Raw genomic sequence first — 20,470 nt, forward strand, 5'->3', positions numbered from 1 at the left:
ACACACAATGAATTATTCTTCAGGTAAGACTACACATTTTACAGGTAACTTAGAAGGTTGGGGCTTACATCGTAACAGGGCATCTAAACTTCTAAGTTCATCCTCACACCATCTTCTTGCGGGGCTCTTCTGGACACTTTACTCATGATGGACAGGGAAGTTCCGGTTTAGTCCAGCTGGTAGCTTGGGCACATTTTGGACCGAGGCCAAGAACTTTGCACACACTGTTGGGAAGGATGAAACCTTCAGAAACGTAGACATCACTTGTTGCTTTCTGTCAATTCTTGTCCACGTGAGCCCGTAGTAGTCTTATTTGAGGTTGCCAAAGGAACTTGGTGGCCTGATCAGCTAAGTGCAGGTGCCTCCACAGAAGATTCCTTGCGACGCACGGCTCATACTGATCAAACATCTGCACGCTGAGGTAATCTCTGTGGAGACATGCCTGCTGAAGTCGTTTAGCACATACAATCTTCAAAATTCTTTTTCCGTGACCGACATTCGAATGGTGCGAAACCAGTAAACAACGATTTTATATCCTGTGGAAGCTGCTTGTTATGAATACAGAACCTTAGGACACACGTGCTGCTAGCAGCTGTGGCAATGAGGGCAACAGTATGCCCAAAATCCCGAGGAACATATTGAAAAAAGCCTGTTGTACTAGAAATGAAATTGACAAGGGTGTCAATATGGGCTTGTTGGTCGGTCATCATGGAATGGTATCTGGGTAGTGCAGCAAAACACGTACACAATAAAAGAAAGCTAGAACTACCTGTGAGCACATATATATGCACAAGTGTATGGTTGAATAAACTCACAGGTGTTTAATTTGTTTTCTTCTGTTGCTACTTTTTCTTGCATTTTGATTGCTACATATATTGGTAATACCCGCAAAAAGCATCAGCTGGTAGTCACCACTGTATTTTGCTATGCAATTTGTATTTTGTTATGCAATTTTAGCATCTCAGCGCGCGCCTGAAGGCGAAATTGTTGCCTAGGCAAACTATCGCCGAAGTGGAACGTTTCAGAATACGTCCCCAAGTATGTGCACGAATACTTCACTGAAAAACATTTCAGGCGTATCTTTGCTTTATTACTAAAATTTCGCAGCAACACAGCATTTCTTTACTCTAAGTTATTTAGGAATCACTAGGTGTCATTATCTACGTCGTTCATACGTACTTTAGGCAGTAAAAACGGCACACCTACGTGCGAGCTTCTCTGATACCGACGTGTCTGTTATAAGGCGATGATATATATATTATTCTGGACAAATCGGGCGAAGCCAACATGCTAAGCATATAATAATGGGATTTTGTTTTGAAATCGAACTAGAACTGAAGCAAACGCAAACGCAGGTTAAGATTACGGTAGAGATTACGGTTACGGTAGTACCCATGTAGTGGTTTCAATACCACTTTTCATCAGGCCTATAAGAAAGTGGCGGTCAGATGCAGCCGTATACCGATAAAGCATGTAGTTAAATTACAAATATTGCCCTTGCAACGAAGGTCGGCGCAAGCTGGCTGAGAGGGTTTGCTTACCTCCAGAGATGGCGCGTATACAAAGACACACACGTATCGATGCAGGACTTTCTAGAGGCTTCACAAATACTCACAGCATCTATTCAATGAGATTGCGTTATGCATAACGGCACACGAAAGCTTCGAGACTCAGCCATACTCAGCTGCGTTAGTTACGCCAACTTCGAAAAGTAAACAGGAAGCTGCCATGGCACTTTTTTCAGGAAGCAGGTGGCGCTTCATGCATCAGAAACCGAAACAGAAACTAGCAAAGCCAATCTTTTTTTTTTTTTTTTGTAAGCGTTAATCTTGTTTTCAGTGCTCGGAAGTTATAAGTTATTCTATTGGTTTGTTGCAGGGCGTCCGTGTCATTGAAAGATTCAGTCCCAGTTTAAATGGTTTAAATTCTTCAAACAGCTCGTATTTTTTGCACCGCCAGTACACAGAATCGTTTTATAACGATCTTTATTGATGAATCGATATGTGGCCATTGTTTATAGCGTTTTGAAGAGCACTCGCTTCGTCTTTCCAACAGGACGCATAGGTTCGGCGCTCCGATTTGCATTTAAGGGGAGCTTTTGATAGCCTTACTTTATCCATTTAAGCGCTGTAGATGCGTTGTGACGCCTTTCGGTAGTTTGCGACGACGCAGAGTATAACAGCGGAGTCCCGCTGTTTACCTTTAACGTGTTAAACGAAGCAAAACCTCGGTAGTGCATCGTAATTTTTTTCTAAACATAATGCAGGCACCACTCGCACCGTTAAAGCATGACTGTTAAGAAGCATTTGCAGCAGCTCATTTGTCACTACGTTGGTGCGAGAATATTGCTCATCTGCCGCTTTACCTTTACTGCTCCGTATTTTTGTGTATCCGGATATTTTAATTTTATGCAAACCACCCCTTCCGTGTGAAAAAGAAAAGAATTTAAGGAAAGGAAGATGCAACAGTTGCAAGGAAGGTGCAACAGTTGTGTGAAATAAATAGTGCTTTACCAACATCTGTAGTGACCTGGTGATCGTGCGCCTTGGGCGAATTCATTTTGTGTAAAAATGTGTTCCGGCTACTTAAAAAGTAAGCGTGACGTTATGGCATCAACTGCTATCTCTCATGTTGAATGAATTTTTGACAATACGTCATTGTCATGGTGCCGAGGCAAAACACAACTGAAAGTCACCTTGCAACCAAAACGCTGCCTTTCAACATACGACAGGAACACATAAACAAAACATTACGCTTCAGTATACCTTATTTTTACAGCTATTCTGAGCTATAAAGCTTAGGTAGTTGTGAAAATGAGAGGCAGCTGCGATGGATATAGAAGAGCATAGTATGCTTGCAATACCTAGAAATATTTTAAGGATGAAATTTCAGTACTTGAAAACAGTGCATAAAAGTAGAGCACTGCATGGACACTTTTCCCTGGCCTGACCCGAGCCAGTGCCATGCACTGGTCCACCCTTGTCTAGCTCAGCTAGGTTTGTCCTGTTAGCCCTTCAGCCTCAGTGTAGCATGATCCACCTCTCTGTTGTTATGAAGATGCCAACTGCATACGTATTTGCTAGATACAAATCTTGCTAAGCAGTTTTCCACTTGCATTGCTGCCGACAAGTGGCAAAAAAAAATAATTTTTTTTTTAATTTTTGGCAGCAGCGAATAATTTGCCACCTTACATTACTTTAGCTGTGGTCATAGTAATGCAAGCAAAAAAAAAAATAATTAGAAAATTTATCAGAGCAATGAAATTAATTGACATGGAAGGAAATAAATTATGGATATGCATTCACCAATTATGTTGCACGTTAAGGTGTAGTCCAACCGACTAATGATTTCCATTTAATTTCTTTATTCATTGTTCAAGCAAGTTGAATGAAGTTGTGTAATTCATTGCATAATTACATCAGCATGAATGAATTCTTGATTGAAAGTTTTCTTCAATAAATACTTGAAGGGGGGATGCTGCGAAATTTCTCGTTGGTGAAGGGGATTTGAAAAACAGAAAAGAATGTAATGTCTCACCACAATGTCGATGGGATTGGTGGATGAACAGGCGACCAGAGTGTGGTGGCTCCGGTTTGAAGAGGGAAGGCAGGCGGCGGCAGATGGTGATGGCGTTCTGACCAGGCAGCTGGGCGTAGAACTCGGGCCCATAGCCCGACTGCTCTCGTTCTGCTCATGGGCGCAGAAACTCGCCGGTTTCGAGCAGCCGTTCACGATCGGGTAGAGTGGTGAAGCCCAGGAACGGGTTGGCAGGAGGTCCCAGTTGGGTGAAGTCCTGGTGGCTCGGGTCCGCAACCTGCCGGTCAGTCTTGAACTCCCAGTCCGGTGGCCGACCTTCTCTTGGCGTCGCTTCCTAGAACTCTCCCTTCTGCCAGCGCACCTCGCTTTTCTGCTGCTCTCGTCGATTTTTCGTTTCCTGATTGGCCCCTGGAAGCTCCGTGTTTTCTTCTGATTGGATGCATTTTCATTTTATTATTTTTTTTTCTTGTGCTGCGTGCTCACGTGCCGGACGCTCTTCAACGTTGTCTTCCATCCAGTACGGAATTCGCCTCTGCGCGCACATTCTTTCTCGTCTGCTTATTGTCTCTCTCCATCTGCTGCACCGTGTCACACACTACACACCACACTATGTAGTACAGACATTCATATTATTACGATCTCATCGAGAGATGCTCAAGAGATGAGCCGCCGCGAGGAAGAGATGAAGTGTGTCTGGGCTCATGGCGTGAGCGAGTGTCGGCCTGGCTGTCTGGCTCCAGTGTAAATAGCATGTAAATAGCCTCTTTCATCTGTGTATTTCGTCTGTGTCTGTGCAACATTCTGGTGGAGGTTAGCGATCCCCGTCCTCGTCACGGCACTCCAAAGTGGTCGGTACATCGAGCTTGTCACCGTACCTCCCAGTGACGAGACCGCATCTGCAATGGCTTCAGCTTGTCCGACTGCTCTTATCGTCATGGTTGCCCAACATCGTGACCCTGGTCTCTTCTGTGGCCTGGAGGGACAGGACGTTGATGATTGGCTCAAGCTCTATGAATGCGCCAGTGCTAATAACAGGTGAAATCCAACAATTATGCTTGCTAATGTAATCTTTTATCTCGGTGGCACCCCACGCATGCGACTCTGAACGCATGACGAGATAACGAGCTGGGACAGTTTCAAAGTAAAGCTACGAGAACTGTTTAGCGACCCCTTTGGGCGCAAGGTTGCCGCGAGAAAGGCTCTTGCGCCTTGTGACCAGACATCTACAGAGCCATACGTTTGATACATCCTAGACGTCTTGGCTCTTTGCCACAAAGCCCACCATACTATGTCTGAAGCAGATAAGGTGGCTAAAAGGCATCGCCTACGACGCTTTCAATTTTCTTGTTTTCGGCAACGTCTTTCCTATCGGCGCCATGACAAATTAATACCGTCGCCTTGAACAAGCTAAGAGCCGCCGTATCACACACCACATCACGCAGCTACCCAACAGTGCTGCTACGTCGACATGTGAGGGTCGACCACATCAGGCGACCACCTGTGATGACCGAACCCGTATTGTTCGCCGCCAGCTCGAGGCCACCTGTTGGCCAGCCTTCTCTGCAACACCTCCCGACCCGCTAGCAACCACAATTGCCAGGATTCAGGCCGTCGTCAGACAGGAATTTGAGAACATGGGTCTGAACTCCGTGTGTTGCACGTCTCAACCCAGCGTTCCCCCGTTCTCTAGCGGCCCTCCTCGTCCCCGGCACTCCTTTTCTGCCACATATCGCAACCCGTCCAAATGGCGTACCCCTGATGACAAGCCGATCTGCTTCCACTGCTGTCGCATCGACCACGTTGCTTGTCACTGCCGCAACCAATGGCCACCACCTCCTCGGACATACGCCTGCGCTTATTCCTGCACCTTTGGACCTACTGTTCCCTATGCCACCCGCCTAGAACCCACTGCCGCTGATGCCCCACCTCCGAACCTTCGCTACAGCCACTCGCCCTCATCTCAATGCCATTAGTCTCGTACGCCCAAGGCCCGTCGCTTCTCCTCGCCGCCTATTGCCTCCTGGATGCAGCCAAAAAACTAGGCACCACAGCTTCTGGAGGTGAAGCTGTGTTGTCGACCCTGCCCTCAAATTCTCTGCTCATGTTACCTACGAACCAAAACTTTCTTGACGTTGACGGGTATCCTGTGTTACGTTCGACCAGCAGGTGCTGGCGATCTTCGAGGAAGGGACCGATGGAAAGGCACCACCAGGTCTGCTCTGACGACTCGCTTTGAAAGGACGACCAGACATCAGTCCCCAGCCCATCGGCGCTACCATGGCTGTGGCGGCGATTGGTTTTGTAAGGAGGACAATGCGCCTCGTTTCCAACGGAAGGGTGCCGAGATGGCTAGACACAGTGGACGGAGCAAGTATTATTAGTGTGTACACCGTCAAGGTCTGCTTGGAGCAGGGGAGCTCCTGGAAGATATTTTGCGGTGCCGTCTCAGGCAGCTTAGAACCCGTCTCGCGCATCAGTCAATGGACAGATGCGGCGGCCACTGACTGCAGGGTCAACTCTGGAATAAAGAGGCGCCTGCTCGGGTCAAGCACAGTGTCTGCGAAAACCCTCTCACCTTGGTGTGGTCAGTGCAACCTGTGCAGAAGTGAGTGCATAAACCCTCCCCCTCAAAGGCGGGTTGGTTACGATGACTTTGGACGCTCCGAATTAGTCGGCGGTGAACTGCCGTTTTCCCTCACCTAGGGATTTCGGGAGGACAGTGTATTTAAGGAGCCGTTGGCGGCTCCTCAGGGTGCATTCCTTTTTCAGTCATGTTAGACTGATGAACTGTCACATTCTCATGCAGATACTGTAAATAAATCCCAGATTCCTCATTCTTGATGAGAACAAGTCTCTTCCTTCAACAACGTCCTCAGCGTGGATAAGTTCGATGACCGCGTGGGCCAGCTACCATCTATTTCATGCCCGACTCCAACCATTACACCTGTCACTGCACTCATCGATGCAGGAGCACATCTTTCTATTATGAGTGCTGCCTTCCGACGACGACTGAAAAAGCACTTCACCCCAGTGTCTGCACGCGTCGGTTGCGTTGCGGATGGCGGTACTGTGCCTATCATCAGCATATGTACGGCATGTGTGAGCATCGCCGGCCGCCACACTCCTGTCCTCTTCACCGTGATTGCTCATTGCCCCATGACCTAATTCTCGGACTCGATTTTCTCTCTGCGCATTCTGCTCTTATTGACTGCTCTGCCAGTACCCTTTGCCTTGAGTTGCCGATTCTCGTAGAACCTTCTAACGCACCCCAGTGTCGCTTACGCCTCACCTGCTTTATTCGCCTGCCACCGAAGTCAATAGCCTATATTAAACTGTTGTGTTGCCCACCTGTTCCTGATGGCGAGTACCTCGGCACTCCTCTGCCCAACATTCCACCACAGTATGACATCACCGTGCCTCACAGCATTCTGACTGTTACTGCTAACCATACTCGCATGCCTATCTTTAACTTTGGATTGGGAAAGCAAATCCTACTGCAAGGTATTTGCCTTGTCAACGTTGATTGTCTCGGCGACTATCACGTAGCAGCTTTATCAACCGATGGTTCTTCTGAGCTTAGCAAGCCCCTTGCACCAGCCTCGGGCACCGATGCCAACATAAAGAAAATGGTTGCGGTGGACCTGTTCTCTGCGCAGGCTGACAACCTTTGCCACGTATTATCCTCCTACCGAGATATTTTTTTACTTCAAACGATCACCCTTTAGGCCAGACGCTCGCGGTCCAGCATCGGATTTCTACTGGCGATGCTACGCCTATTCACCGATGACCATATCAAGTTTCTGCATCGGAACGCCGAGTAATTCTAAGTGAAGTGAACAAAATGCTAGATAAAAACATCATTAAGCTTTCTTCGAGTCCCTGGGCGTCACCTGTGGTTTTGGTTAAGAAGGACGGCACGTGGCGCTTCTGTGTAGACTACCGTCATCTGAACAAAATTACTAAGAAGGAAGTCTACCTGCTCCCAAATATAGACGATGTCCTTCACTGCCTCCATGGTTCCAGCTATTTCTCTTCTATTGATCTTCGTTCTGGATATTGGCAGATTTCTGTTGGCGATATGGACAGAAAAAATACGCTCAATCAGCTTGGTAAGTTTAAAAAAGTAGGGTACGCTGTTCACTCCATAGAGAAATGTTTTGCGTTCCTGGTTCATTGGCCTTGAAACGAAATTGCCCTCGCTGTGCAGCACTATAACATGGTTGAACTTCAAAAGTTCCTCTCATAAGAATGCAAAGAAGCTCCCCAGAAGGACGGGTGCAGTTGTCTAATGTGGCTATCACTAATATTACCCACAGTCAAGATTCTATGGCACATATGTTTCTTTGATTAACAAGGCCAACGTAAAAGCAAGATGTGTGTTTTTACACCATAGATCAGCAGCACATAACCTCCACCTTAAATGTGATTGTTCACCTAAATCTGCCTGCATTTTGAAAGTTAGTGCAAACATTAAAATTAAATTAAATTGTGGGGTTTTACGTGCCAAAACCACTTTCTGATTATGAGGCATGCCGTAGTGGAGGACTTTGGAAATTTCGACCACCTGGGGTCCTTTAACGTGCACCTAAATCTAAGTACACGGGTGTTTTCGCATTTCGCCCCCATCGAAATGCGGCCGCCGTGGCCGGGATTCGATCCCGCTACCTCGTGCTCAGCAGCTTAACACCATAGCCACTGAGCAACCACGGCGGGTAGTGGAACCTTCTGTGCTGTTGGCACCCAATTTCAAAGTGTTTGCCCAGCCCTGTGCACTGTAACTTGATGGTTCCAAATTGCTGGTTTTTAGGCCCTTGCCCAACTGGTTTGTTGAAATAGATGTTAAAACGAATGACAGCTACAATTTCCTGGACACTTATCAATGAGATTCCGCTGTAATTTCAGCGGTGCTCACAGCAACAACAGATTTGGTGAAGTAAGGGACAGGCAGAGTGTTAAAGAGAACTGTGAAATCCATCAAACGGATATGTTGAGCTAACAATGTGGACTGATTGTATAAAGCGAGCAAGCTGCCGAGAATTGCTAAGCTTGATGTGCAGACCTCATTTCTTAGGCAAATAAACTGTGCAATGTCTTGTTTTATTATTGATGACTGCTCTGCCAGTCTGCCTGAGTTGTCATTTTTTTGTATTTATCATAAAGCAGGCACTTTCATGTTTTTGTAGTTGTGTGACACAGAGTCATTTGTTTCTTACAGCTGTCATCTTCTCAGAAGCAGGTACTCATGCTTGGACACCTGGAGAGCACAAGCTGCAGCATGTATGCCGAAATAAACAGCTATTGCCTATTTCAAATAGAACCTATGTAAGGCAAGGCCCCTTTTTTGCTGTACTGTGCTTGCAAATTGCAAAGCAATGATAAGACACAATGTAGAAAGAAACATTTTCTTTTATTTGGCAGACATTAGAGTGGCATCAAAAAAAAAAAAAATATTGAGCAGCCCCAAATCAGTCACTACACTAAGCAGCTCCACTACAATTCACATGACCTAGGAATCCCAGCCTTACAACCGAATGATTATTCGTATAAGTGACGATCAAGATCATTCTTCACTTGAATGCCACGGAGCGCTGTTCAGTAACAGCAGTCAGTTTGTGTCCCTGCAAGCAGGAATATTAATTCGTGTTTTGGTTAATGGTGACATAACGAAATTTATAGTTTTCTGGCCCATCAGATGTTTGAATCGCAAATAACTTCGCCAAAGATGTACACCTTGTCAGCGGTACATGCAGGATGATTTGCGTTGGCCAGACTTTTGAGTGGGACTTCGGTATCAATGGAGGTATAATGTGTGTGTGCATGCTTCAGTACAAGGGAGATTGGAGGCAGCATCAAGGCAACCTATAGGCACTGCGTGAAAAATCTTGAAAGCTATGCTATTTGCTAATGCCCTTCTGCCCTCTGCACTTGATAGAATACTTTCCAGGTTTAATTTCAATCAGAAAAGAAATTTAGTATTTTCTGATGCTACCTTGACATGCAAACAAATTTTTGTCATTTAGGAGGGGGGGTTAGGTTAAACTACAACACAATTTATCTATAAGTTTTTCAGCGTGCTATTTCATGTGTGGTACACTTTCTTTAATTTGGCTTGCTGACCTGGCAGCCGCATAGTCTTGGGCCAGGGATGACTGGATGGGAGAAGACAATGAGGTGTACTGTTCATTGTTTAATAGGCGCTTGTGTACTATAGCATGTAAAAATAAAAAAAACGAGTGATATTTTTATGCTTTAAGCATTTTGCAGAGTGAAGTAAAGTTATAACGATTTTTTTTTCTCTAAGAGATGAGAGAAGATGGTGTTGCTTGCTCATGATGTTGCTGGGATACCCTAGTACCTAGCTCATAACTCTTTAGTGAAGTAAAGATCACCAGGTAGAAACCACATCAATTTGTAAGAGTTATGAATCTTCAGCATGAAAGTAAATTAGTGCTTTATTTTATTGGATACGTTCCCCTTTTGGAAAGTTCTGTGAACAAAATGAAAATTTGCAAAAGGAACAAATAAGAATTTGGAACAAGCATGCTATCAACACAACTAATGCAAAAGCAGAATTTAGTCACACTACATACCAATAAGGACAGTGTAGGTGTGAGAACGTTGCTGATACTTTACTTTTCCACCTATGACAAAGGAAAAAGTATACTCCAGTAATTCAAATGAGAACACAATTCTTGTTACACCAGGTGTGGCGAGCCCGGGAGACAGCAAGAGCCGCAGGAGTCCTGGACTAAGGGCGCCTCCCACACAAGCAGAATGACACCTGCTTTTCCTTTCTTTCTTTTAATAAATGTTTTTCCTTCTCCTCCTCTTCCTTATAATGTTCTTTAATACAATGGTTTACCTGACTTGGAGGCAGTTTTATCTTGGGAGCTCCTATCTGAATACATGGGAACAGAGAAATAGTTTTTCTCTGAAGCCAGCAGCAGAATTCGATGAGGTTGGTTACATGTAAAAAAAAAAAGCTGAAATGTAGCGACTGTTTTAGGGGGCAATTTTTTGTGGCAGGAAATTTTGAAAATTGTGAAATTAAAAAGACTTCCGTATGAAGTTTACAACTTGATACAAAAGCTATGAAATTGTAAACTTTGTGCTTATATTTGTAAGCTTACTGACTCTCAGCAATTTTTCCTAAATATTCAAGGTCCTAAATCAAAATTATGCAGCCTAGAATGACTAAAATTTAACTTTTTCTCTCAAATGCAACAAATTTCATTGAAATTATTCCAGTAGTCTCAAAAGCATTTCTGCATTTTACATGTATTTGAATGAAGAGATTAGAGTTGGCACTGAACTAAAGCATCCTCCTCAAGGTAAGCACATCATTTCTGGCCGTAAGGCCAGTTATCAGTCGACGCTCTACACTATAAAAGAGAATTGCCTTTTTTTACACTTTTCCAGCAATTCCAACTTAGTAGCATGCTTAACTGAATGCAGCTAGGAAGAAGGAAATTTGACAATTTTTAGTTTATGTGCAGAATTAATGCATTTGTATGTCACTGAATTTTGGCCTTCATAAGCATTCATATCCTTGAATTTTCTTTCAATGTTGAATCGAACATTTTGTACAATACCTGAAGCAGCCATCAGGCCACCAAGCAACGTAAGGGCAAATAAGAGCTTCATGTGGAAGCACTTAAAAGGTCTGCTCAATTCACCTGCACAACTGTGAACCAGTTAACGAAGGTTCACGAGAAGTTCAGAAATTGTGCAGCTTGTTTCTGCGGTGCAGGCACAGCGCAACACTCGAAACAAATGCCAAGGTGCAGATGCGGTGCAGGCGTTATGTTATGCCCGATTAATGTGCACAGAGTGCGTACATTTGAAAGATTGTGAACTACAAGAATTATCAGCTTGTGGGCCTAACTACAAACCACACTTGTAGACACATCAGACGTGTGTAAGCGGGCTTTTAATGGTGCTTGCACCCATGTGCTGGATTGTCTGCTGCACTGCTGCGTCGCACCTGTACGCCTGCACCAAGTCGGCACCGACAGCGGAGTAGGTGCAGCAAAATCATGAATCAGCCCTGCACCTTTTGAAGCGAACGGAGTGGTTCAGCGGGTGCCATTGCTGCACCACTGGAACGAATGGCAAGGTGCAACACCTCGTGAACTGGTTCAGGCGGTGCAAGCGAATTGAACGTACCTAAAGTAAAGCACATTCAGGGGTGCTATAACATAAAATGATTTCAAACTGTTTTGATTCCAATCTCCTGACATCAAATTTATGTAACCACCGGCGCAAGCATCGGGCAGTGACTTGCAGCGTGGTCTGAACAACCCAACCAAACACTCTCCTCGTTTATAGGTGGTCACCTTTGTTCACTTCCAAAACCAATAACATTGCCTACACTCAGCGGTTTTTCTTATCTAATTGGCTGACAAGAGGCGAGGTGTACGGTCTAGTGGAGAGGGTTTCGATGGGGCCGAGCCAGCACAGTGAAAATAGATAACCGCATGAAGAGGGTGGTGCTGGCTTCTCCGAATGGTCCGCTTCACCTTATTTAGCTTGCAGTGGCTGGTCGAAAATCGCGGCGGCTTGCAACAGAAGGATAAGAATGCCGCTAAAACGAATCCTCAGCAAGGAAGAGTTGGCAGAGCGATGCTGTATACATGCCGCAAGGGCTCGATAACGTTTTACTGCCGTGCAAAAAGGTTTATAATGTGCAAACAAATACATGCTGACCGGCAGATGTGAGTAGCGAGGGCCTGAGCGATCGGCGGGCAGCCATCTTCTATTCCTTTCAGAACGGGGCAGTCTCTGGCTATTCAGAAAAATTTTCAGTTTTGTTCAGCATATTAATGCATTTTTTTTTCACGTACACGTCACTTTGATGCAGTCAGTTTTTGTGGTTTTGTGAGGTCGCGTGACAGACAGGCGAGGTGGGTGTTACCCAAAAACATTGAACCAATAGCAGAGGGCCAATGGTGAAAAGGCGTTGAATCAGGAATAATTATTTTTCTTTTGTGCAGTTTAATCATTCATAATCAGTGTGTACATGTATAGCAGATGGAGAGCCATCACGGTTTTCGTGACGTCGCGTGACAGACGGGTGAAGTTTGGAGTGGCCTGAAAAAGTTTTGACCAATCATGGTGGGCTGATTGCAGAATTGGAATAGAAAAATTTGGAATCATTTTATGTTATAGCATCCCAGGATTCTACAGGGGGCCATAGAATGTAGGCTTCCATGCAAAGATGGCCAACCTCACAAGGTTCACACGGCTGACATAATGAAGTCAACCTAAGCTGATCTCAACCTCCCTAAGTGATGCGACATTGGTTGGCTGTTAAAATTTTTTAGCTATGGCAGTGGCAACCTCATGGACAAATTTGAGGTTGACTGAGGTCGAATGCTCGGTGAGGTTATATTTCACAGCAGCTGATGTGCACATTTCCACCTCATGAATAAATATGTGGAAAGTTTTATGATTTTACTGATATGAAGGGGTAAATATTTATGATAATAATACAATAGCCCCAGGCAGGAATCTGGAAGTGGGCCTCACCCCAAGCCACCTGAGGCTTTGTTTTCAATTTGTATAGACAGCTCTCGTCACATATGAACCATAGGTGAACATTTCTTTTGCTTTACTTCAGATGTGTGACACCACCGCAGTTGGATATCTTGCATCGGCCTGTATCCTCTGACCTTACTTTTAAAAGACAGTGAGTCACGTGCCAAACTACTTCCTCGTCTGCTCTGAACTAACAAATGACAGTTGTTGCCTCTCATTCAGTGTTGGCCAAAGACAGCTAGCCAGAATCTTGGTACTGAATAATTAAACTACGCAAGACAAACATTCTTTTTTCTGGTATGTTGCCTGTAGGCAACAATTGTCAATAAAGGGTTAATGAGAAATAAATTAAAAACTGAAATACAGTAGAACCTCATTGATACGATCTTCACAGGAACTGGAAAATAAAGTGTACCATAGGAAAATCATATCATCCAACATATTATCCAACCAAATCGGATTTTCAAGAAAAAAAAAAAAACTTAACATTTCGAAAAACGTATTAAGCAGAATCGTATCGAGGTTCCACTGTATAAAAAAACTACACTGAAATTGGCTGTAGAAAAGTCAGTACTACTAATTACTAACTGCGCTCTGAAGCTTGTCACAATTTTTTCTAGAGTTTAGAAGTCTAGGACCTTGATTTAACGCAAGAAATGAATAGTCAAAAATATCATGCAAGTACCCCTTTAAAGTTCAACATCTTGAGACGTATTTCTGCACATTGAGATGTAATATTTACCAAAGCCATAAGACTCTTAACAAAGCATGTTTCACAGTCTTGCAGGCAAACCAAACATTTACAGTGGTGCACCTTCAGTCAATTCTATGGACCTAATGCTTGCATCTTGCACACCTGCTCAAGCCAGAGGCAGGAAATTAGGAAAACCTCCAAAACACTTCAATTATCTCTTTCTGAAAGAGAGAAGTATGTTTTATCTAGCAATTCTTGACATAGCCAGACTAGTCTAAAGGTAAATTGACAACTATGTTCCTCACGAAGGCCTGATTCACACAGGTGTTATCAGCCCCATCACGGTACATGCGTCTGTCAGGACAGAGCATTTCCTTGCCGATTTCTCTCCAGAAACAAGACGCTATCGACATTTGCTGATGCTCTAAACATCATCAGTATCCTGTGTTAGAGGAGAAAATGGTGTGAAAACCCTCTATTTTCACAGATACAGGTTCCGTAACATTTGGTGCCGAGACATGACAGGATGGGTCAAATGTGTGAACCAGAATTAACTTACAATGGCACTTGAACATAAGATAAGTTAGAGAAACATTGCTGTAAACAGATGGCAACACAGGTGAAAAGTTTTAGATAATGATGCCAAAGGACAGACACCATTGCTTGTAATGCTTCAGTAGAAGCACAAGGTGAGATTTTCAAGATCATAAGCTGGAATCTAAACCATGCAAGGCAAGCAAAGCCCACCTGCCAACTGTGTTCACAGCAGCCTACACATATTGTCAACCCACGTGACGTTTCTGTGGCCAACATACCATGGCGGTTGTGCCAGGATGACTGTGGATGCAGATGGCAACGTGGCCAAAGCATTCTCGCCTTGAGCTAGCATTGCAGATGCAGCCAAGGAGCACCTGCTGCATAAATCAGTCTTGCGTCTGGAAGCGTCCGCAACCTCCATGAAAGTGTTACACAGGAAAAGAGATGCACCAAATATATTTACTGAATATTTACAAAAACTGTAGCAGCTGACAAGATAGTAGTTAGCACGCAAAATCCAAAAGTGTTCCCTTTTTCATCAGCCTTTTAAAATATGCTCTCTAGATCACTAGACTTTATCTAAAGCAGGAACAATAGATCGATCCTCTTCAAAAAAAGACAATACAGCACTGACATGGGTACTCGCATGAACGAGCCCACTTCGTGTGTCGACCACTCGAATCTGTTTTAAACACAGGCCTATTTCCAAAGCTCCAACTGCAGTGCACTTGCTTTTATGAAATATGTAAATTAATTTGGGCTAGTTGATGGGTCTTAAACGAATGCACAAATATAGATGGAAGTGACAATGTGGACAGAACCGTCTTCCAACTGTTTCTATTAGAGCATAACCTCCCTATAGCAAAGCAACATATAGGGAACTGACAGTTACAGTGAAAAAGTGCCAGTCCTGATTACACTCCGTTAGGCATTCACATATTTTTCAATGATATCCCATTCATACACTGCGTGCACAAGAGACTATTTAAATATGACAAGCCTTTGGTGTAACTTAGAATGATCAGGGGTTCCCTGCAGTGCGATTAGGTGACAAGTTTGGTTCAGTACATATTGATTGGTTTCATTGCATGGTATTTATATAATTGTTACTTTTACAAAATATTTCGCCTACTGCCTAATGCGAAATTTGAGTGCAGCTCTATACAGGTTTCCATTTCGCAATATATTGGCTAGCATGGACAATCTATCTCGTGTGGCACTTCGCAAACAAAGCAAGGTGTGGCGCAACTGCGTTGCTAATTGGAAGACCATGAGGGCAGCACATGGGTGATGCGTGGGCGCAATTCACAGCAGCTGCCGCAGACAGACCTCTGCTCATGCAGTGCTTTGTTTCCTTACAGATGATGCGCACTAGTGTGGTATAAAGGCTTCCAAGATTTTCCTTCCTAGGAAACATCTAATGAAGCAATAGCTCCTAAGAAGGCCACTATCCAAGATAATCAAGAAAGGAATAGAGAAAAATGTCACAGAAAATCACATCAAACTAGGTCAGAGCATCAAAAATTGACCAACATTCTAGGCCTTGCCCTTGGAAAAAGTCTTGCAGCAAGGTTAATTGAGCACAAATTATATGCAGGTATTCTATGGAGTGATGTCAAAGCTCAAACACTGAGCTCTGCTCTTCTGCAGGACCTTGGTGATGCACATTTTAAATACCATTCTTCTGGCTACTATGGTTTACAGGAAAATTGGTCATCCTTAAGCGGACAGGACACCACCATAGTACATTTTCAGGCATATTACTTGCGCTAGCAGGCAAAACAATTAAGGTATACTGACAATGAACATCTGCGGCAGGACGCAATAGCAATGACAGTATTTGGCAGGATGTTTAGACAACAGACTAAAAAGAGTGGACTGGAGGTGAAAGCAGTTCTTTTGGTGAAGTATTTAGCTCGGCTTTAAACAGTGCATTGCTTGCATATAGGGTAACATACTTGTCATGTGCAAGTTTGTAACAGTGTACTTATGATGGAAAATTCTGATCAAAACCACACAGTGGCATGGTGAGGCAAGTGGACAACACAGTGGTTTTAAAGCATTGTTTCATGCTGAGTACTAAGCAGCAAGTTCGGTATTCCCACACAGCAGCCAGGTTAATGAGATCAAAAATGAGAATAAAATGTCAAACCAAGTGACAAAGCATGAAGCAAGACCTATATATAAAGTTTCAAAGTTCTTTGACTCGTGTGTGCACCTTGTTGGCAAATGTGTGAACTTTCGACGCAGAAAAAATGTTGTCATAGGAAACAACTTGTCAAAGATAATCACTTGTTTATCAACAAAGCGAGATTTTATCACACAAGAGTTCAAAAATCGCTGCTTAAAAAATTAGAAACACCAGTAATTTTGACCTTCTCTTACATTGAACACCCTGTGATTAAACTGTCTATGGCATCTCTAGCATGTCGTGCGGACCAACACCTAGGCAAGAGACAATGCCAGCAACTGCTGCAGAATAGGCAAAAGCAGAGAAAACAGTAATGGCATGAAACAGGCTGTAGCATTACAAAAAGAAAATGCACAAGTTTGATGACAAATGATAAAAAAAATACAATTCAGAGCCCTTCCACTATGTGAAGATGGAAGACCAGCTGAAGCTGTACTTGTTGACAAGTATATTGAGTTATATATGGTTAATTGCTATATTGATTAAATAAAGAAACATACACACAACTTCGTTATCTTTGATTTTCTATTTACTTTGTCACCATGGTAACCATTGCTTTGTGGTCACTGTGATATACTGCAATTGGTCGCCGATGCTTTCGTGCCCACTCCCGCTTCTGTTTGCAAAGGTGATCCTCACGGGCACGCTGTTCTTCATCGGTCACAGAGCAGCTAGCCGACATTACGGATCTGCAGACAAGGCGGGTCTGGCTATAGCAACTGCCCGTTGCCTTCACGCTGTTGCTCACACCGGTGCTCTTAACATGCACATTGTTGTTCTTCAGTACGAACTAGACGCGTCCTGGCCATAGCAGGACCAAAGTAAAACTGCTGATAACGTCGCTAGAGCGATGTCGACTTCACAAGAAAACGAGGCACAGACATTGGTGGGTACACAATGACGTTTTATTATTCTGCCATGCACTCCGGAGCCACTGATCACTGCTGGCGCACAGCAGGCTACTGTGGATTCAATTTTGTCGACGCAACTTTTTTCTGCACACCCTGTCGATGTATGCACTATTGGTCATGGTCAGAACCTAGCCATATACAGCTTCTCTGTAAAAATAGCAGGGGAAACAGAAGCAGACACGTTCAATGCATCACAAAGGAATGCAGCAGGCAAAAAGATGCGGTTTCTGCAGCACAAGCCATGACCTTGTACAGCTTGTGGCAAAAAAATGCAGCACAAGCAGATAGCTCAATCACTTCGCAGTTGTTCTAGCCTTGTGAACTGGAGCAACTGGCTTTCCTGTCCAGGAAGCATGGGCAACGACACTGCACACATGTTGGTAATATCAAGCTTTGATGCAGACATAGTAACGTGTGGTGAGGAATTAAGTAATCTTTGTTTCCACTTCTGCATGAATTTTGTGGAAGTGCTGGAGGGTCAAGGTTTTATACAGCTATTAATTTATGTATGTGGTCTAATAAACCATTGCAAAGTGAATGTGTGGCATCAGCAACAGATAGCCAGGCACTATCACAAAAAGAAGCAAAATAATGCTAGGTTGTCGAAAGTTGCAGGTTCTGGAGGAGAGATAGAAAAGGACAAGACTGCATCGATCAATTGGAAATGACTGAAGGCATGCACGGTATGTTGAGCAAGAAGCGGACAGAAAGAGTACAAGGAAACGCATGAAGGAGAACAGTCTGACAGTGTGTGAAGGCAGGAGCACCACATTAAAAAAAATTGGAAGAAAGTAGCAAATGAACGGGGGATCAGATGCCAAGGAGCAAGCATTTTCTGCTAGAAATGTTATTGCTGTTGCGCCTTAGCCCTGGTGCTGCAAATGGAAGGTGGAAGAAACAAGTACAGTACAAGTTGAGAAAGCGTTGTGGCAAGAGTGAGTGGCATTAGATCGGTGCCTCATCAAAATGATAGAATTTGCAGTGCTCATCTGCACTCAACAAAGTGTGGTAACCTGTGTTGCTGGAAGTGTGTAAACTATCTCGAGATGAAATGTACAATCAGCCAGCTCTTCCAGATTCAGAAAAGAGTTAAGACCAGAGGAAAATTTCAAAAATTACAAGACGGCAACCTGATTTGATAAATCATATTTTGGATGTTTCCAGTAGAAGCACTTGCACCAACGGAAACTAAGCTGCATTAAAGGTTGGACTTCAGAAAGTGCATCAACACTACACCAACGATAAATGCAATTCCACTACATGGATGACTTGCCTTGTATGAAAACATTGTTTTCACCTTTTGCTCTCCTGTTCGCCACGTAAGCATTGCGGATTAAGACGAAGTCTCACTGTTTGGTGCAATGCATTTGTCACTGGCTGACCACAAATAATCGCTGTCAATGTAGTCTAATGAGCATTAAAAAGTTCTCTTCAGCTCCTACTTTGTGACTAATGAGCCGGCTGTGCTTACATAGGTACGGATCCACCTCCAGAGGGTCACTACTGAATTGCATCTTTTTTTTTCTTTACAGGAGCGTGGAGACCTGCATTAATAGTGTTTTTTCACTGACAGCACATATGTTACCGGGCTTTTTATTAATCTTTTAAATCACCCACACTGGCGTACGTTATCCTCTTCATTTAGTATAGAGGGGTAAACATCGACAAAATGATGCAGCTCAAATAGGTTGAACGTGTATGCGTTTTCTATCCGCAGTGACGGACAAGATGGCTCGAGCGTTGCATAATGCCGTTTGCCTAAAGCCAGCTTCGCTGCAGGGCACCAGTGTCGCGCAATGAAGCATGCGCATTGTATTGCGGCAAAGTATACCAAGAGTGGAAAGCGGCCACTGTGATATACGCGCCCACTTGCCGTCACGTCTCCTGCCGCAGTACAAGCACGGAGACGCCGAACAAGTGTACTGGCAGGCATTCAGAGTATTTCGCATGCGGTTGTAGCGATCTGAGCCCTTGTTTCGTCCACATAGAGCGCCCCTTATATGAGCTAGACATTGTAACAGCCGGGATTATTAACTAGCCAATATCAGTGTTACTGTACAGCTTTCACAAAGGTCTACTGCTATGAAGTTGCATGACGACCATTTTTCTTTAGCATACATTTCTTCCGTATTCATCCGCAGGGCGTAGTCTTTTGCCAGTGTGGCTGTACAGCTCTCACAACGATCTACGGCTCGATCGCATGGAGACGCAAGTACACACATACACATACAGAGTACAAAATTTCCATTCCCACGAATCTCCAAGTGTGTTGTATGCTCAGTTACATTAAGAACTAATGCATCGGCACGGCAGTTAATTCATAAACTGTTTCCGTTCCCGCGATTCCCCTGAAGTGCGTGGTATGCTGACCTTGATCAACGACACTAATGAACAATGCATCGGCACGACGTAATACTTTGCCACTAAAGTCATTCGAGAAGACACCTCACTTCCAAACGTATCCCCTGCGACTACAAAATTTAATATGCTGCCGTCGCAACAAAATAGCAACAAACTCACCTCGGACGCGGCTTTTTGGTCTTGCCGCCCACGCATCCTGTCGATTCTGTGCTGCAAGCTCGGCTAGGGACAAACGGAGCTAACAGCTTTCTTCCCCGTAGTACCTAGGCGAAGAGAAATTTTGAGCACCAAAAGTCCCCACATTTCTCTCTCGCAACTACTGCTCCTCGCGCGTGCGCAGAAAGAGCGGTGAAATCCAATTTCGATGTGCTCGTGCGTTCGAACGACCAGGGCACTATAACGCTTACCCCCCCTTTCCACTCCTGCGACCGGGTCGCAGGAACGGCGGCCTTTTTTTTTTCGCTGCGGCTTTTACGACGCGCCGCATGGTGCCGCCACTGTATACGGTAGCGTCGGCGCATGCAACAATTGTGACTTTATCTGGTCGCCCGCGCTCGCTCGCGCTGACGGGAGTTGTCTTACTCCGTGATCCGGATCATGAGACTGAAATAACCAGAAGAATAAGAATGGGCTGGGGTGCGTTTGGCAGGCATTCTCAAATCATAAACAGCAGGTTGCCATTATCCCTCAAGAGAAAAGTAT

At 44.3% G+C, this 20,470-nt stretch overlaps 1 protein-coding gene across 21 annotated transcripts; it reads right to left on the reverse strand.

The window, feature by feature from the left end:
- Positions 1-149: 149 nt before the first annotated feature.
- LOC142586047 (uncharacterized) lies at positions 150-20,141 on the reverse strand. Of its 21 annotated transcripts, none has more exons than XR_012829201.1 (7): positions 19,928-20,141; positions 16,997-17,554; positions 14,584-14,720; positions 10,400-10,468; positions 10,128-10,178; positions 7,514-7,604; positions 3,236-4,510 (listed from the first exon to the last, which is right to left on the reverse strand). XR_012829201.1 is itself a non-coding variant. In XM_075697288.1 (6 exons), the coding sequence occupies exons 2-5, from the start codon at positions 14,636-14,638 to the stop codon at positions 7,561-7,563; spliced, it is 219 nt and encodes a 72-aa protein (XP_075553403.1). In that variant the 5' UTR covers positions 14,639-14,720; positions 18,879-20,125; the 3' UTR covers positions 4,469-4,510; positions 7,514-7,560. The 21 variants fall into 21 exon arrangements, 11 of the variants coding, with proteins under 11 accessions (XP_075553396.1, XP_075553403.1, XP_075553402.1 ...); XR_012829200.1 differs by having other exon boundaries at positions 3,237-4,510; positions 16,997-18,951; XR_012829202.1 differs by having other exon boundaries at positions 3,237-4,510; positions 16,997-17,185; positions 18,879-20,133.
- Between the last annotated feature and the right edge of the window lie 329 nt (positions 20,142-20,470).

This window comes from Dermacentor variabilis, chromosome 6 (assembly GCF_050947875.1).
Source record: "Dermacentor variabilis isolate Ectoservices chromosome 6, ASM5094787v1, whole genome shotgun sequence".
NCBI lineage: Eukaryota > Metazoa > Arthropoda > Arachnida > Ixodida > Ixodidae > Dermacentor > Dermacentor variabilis.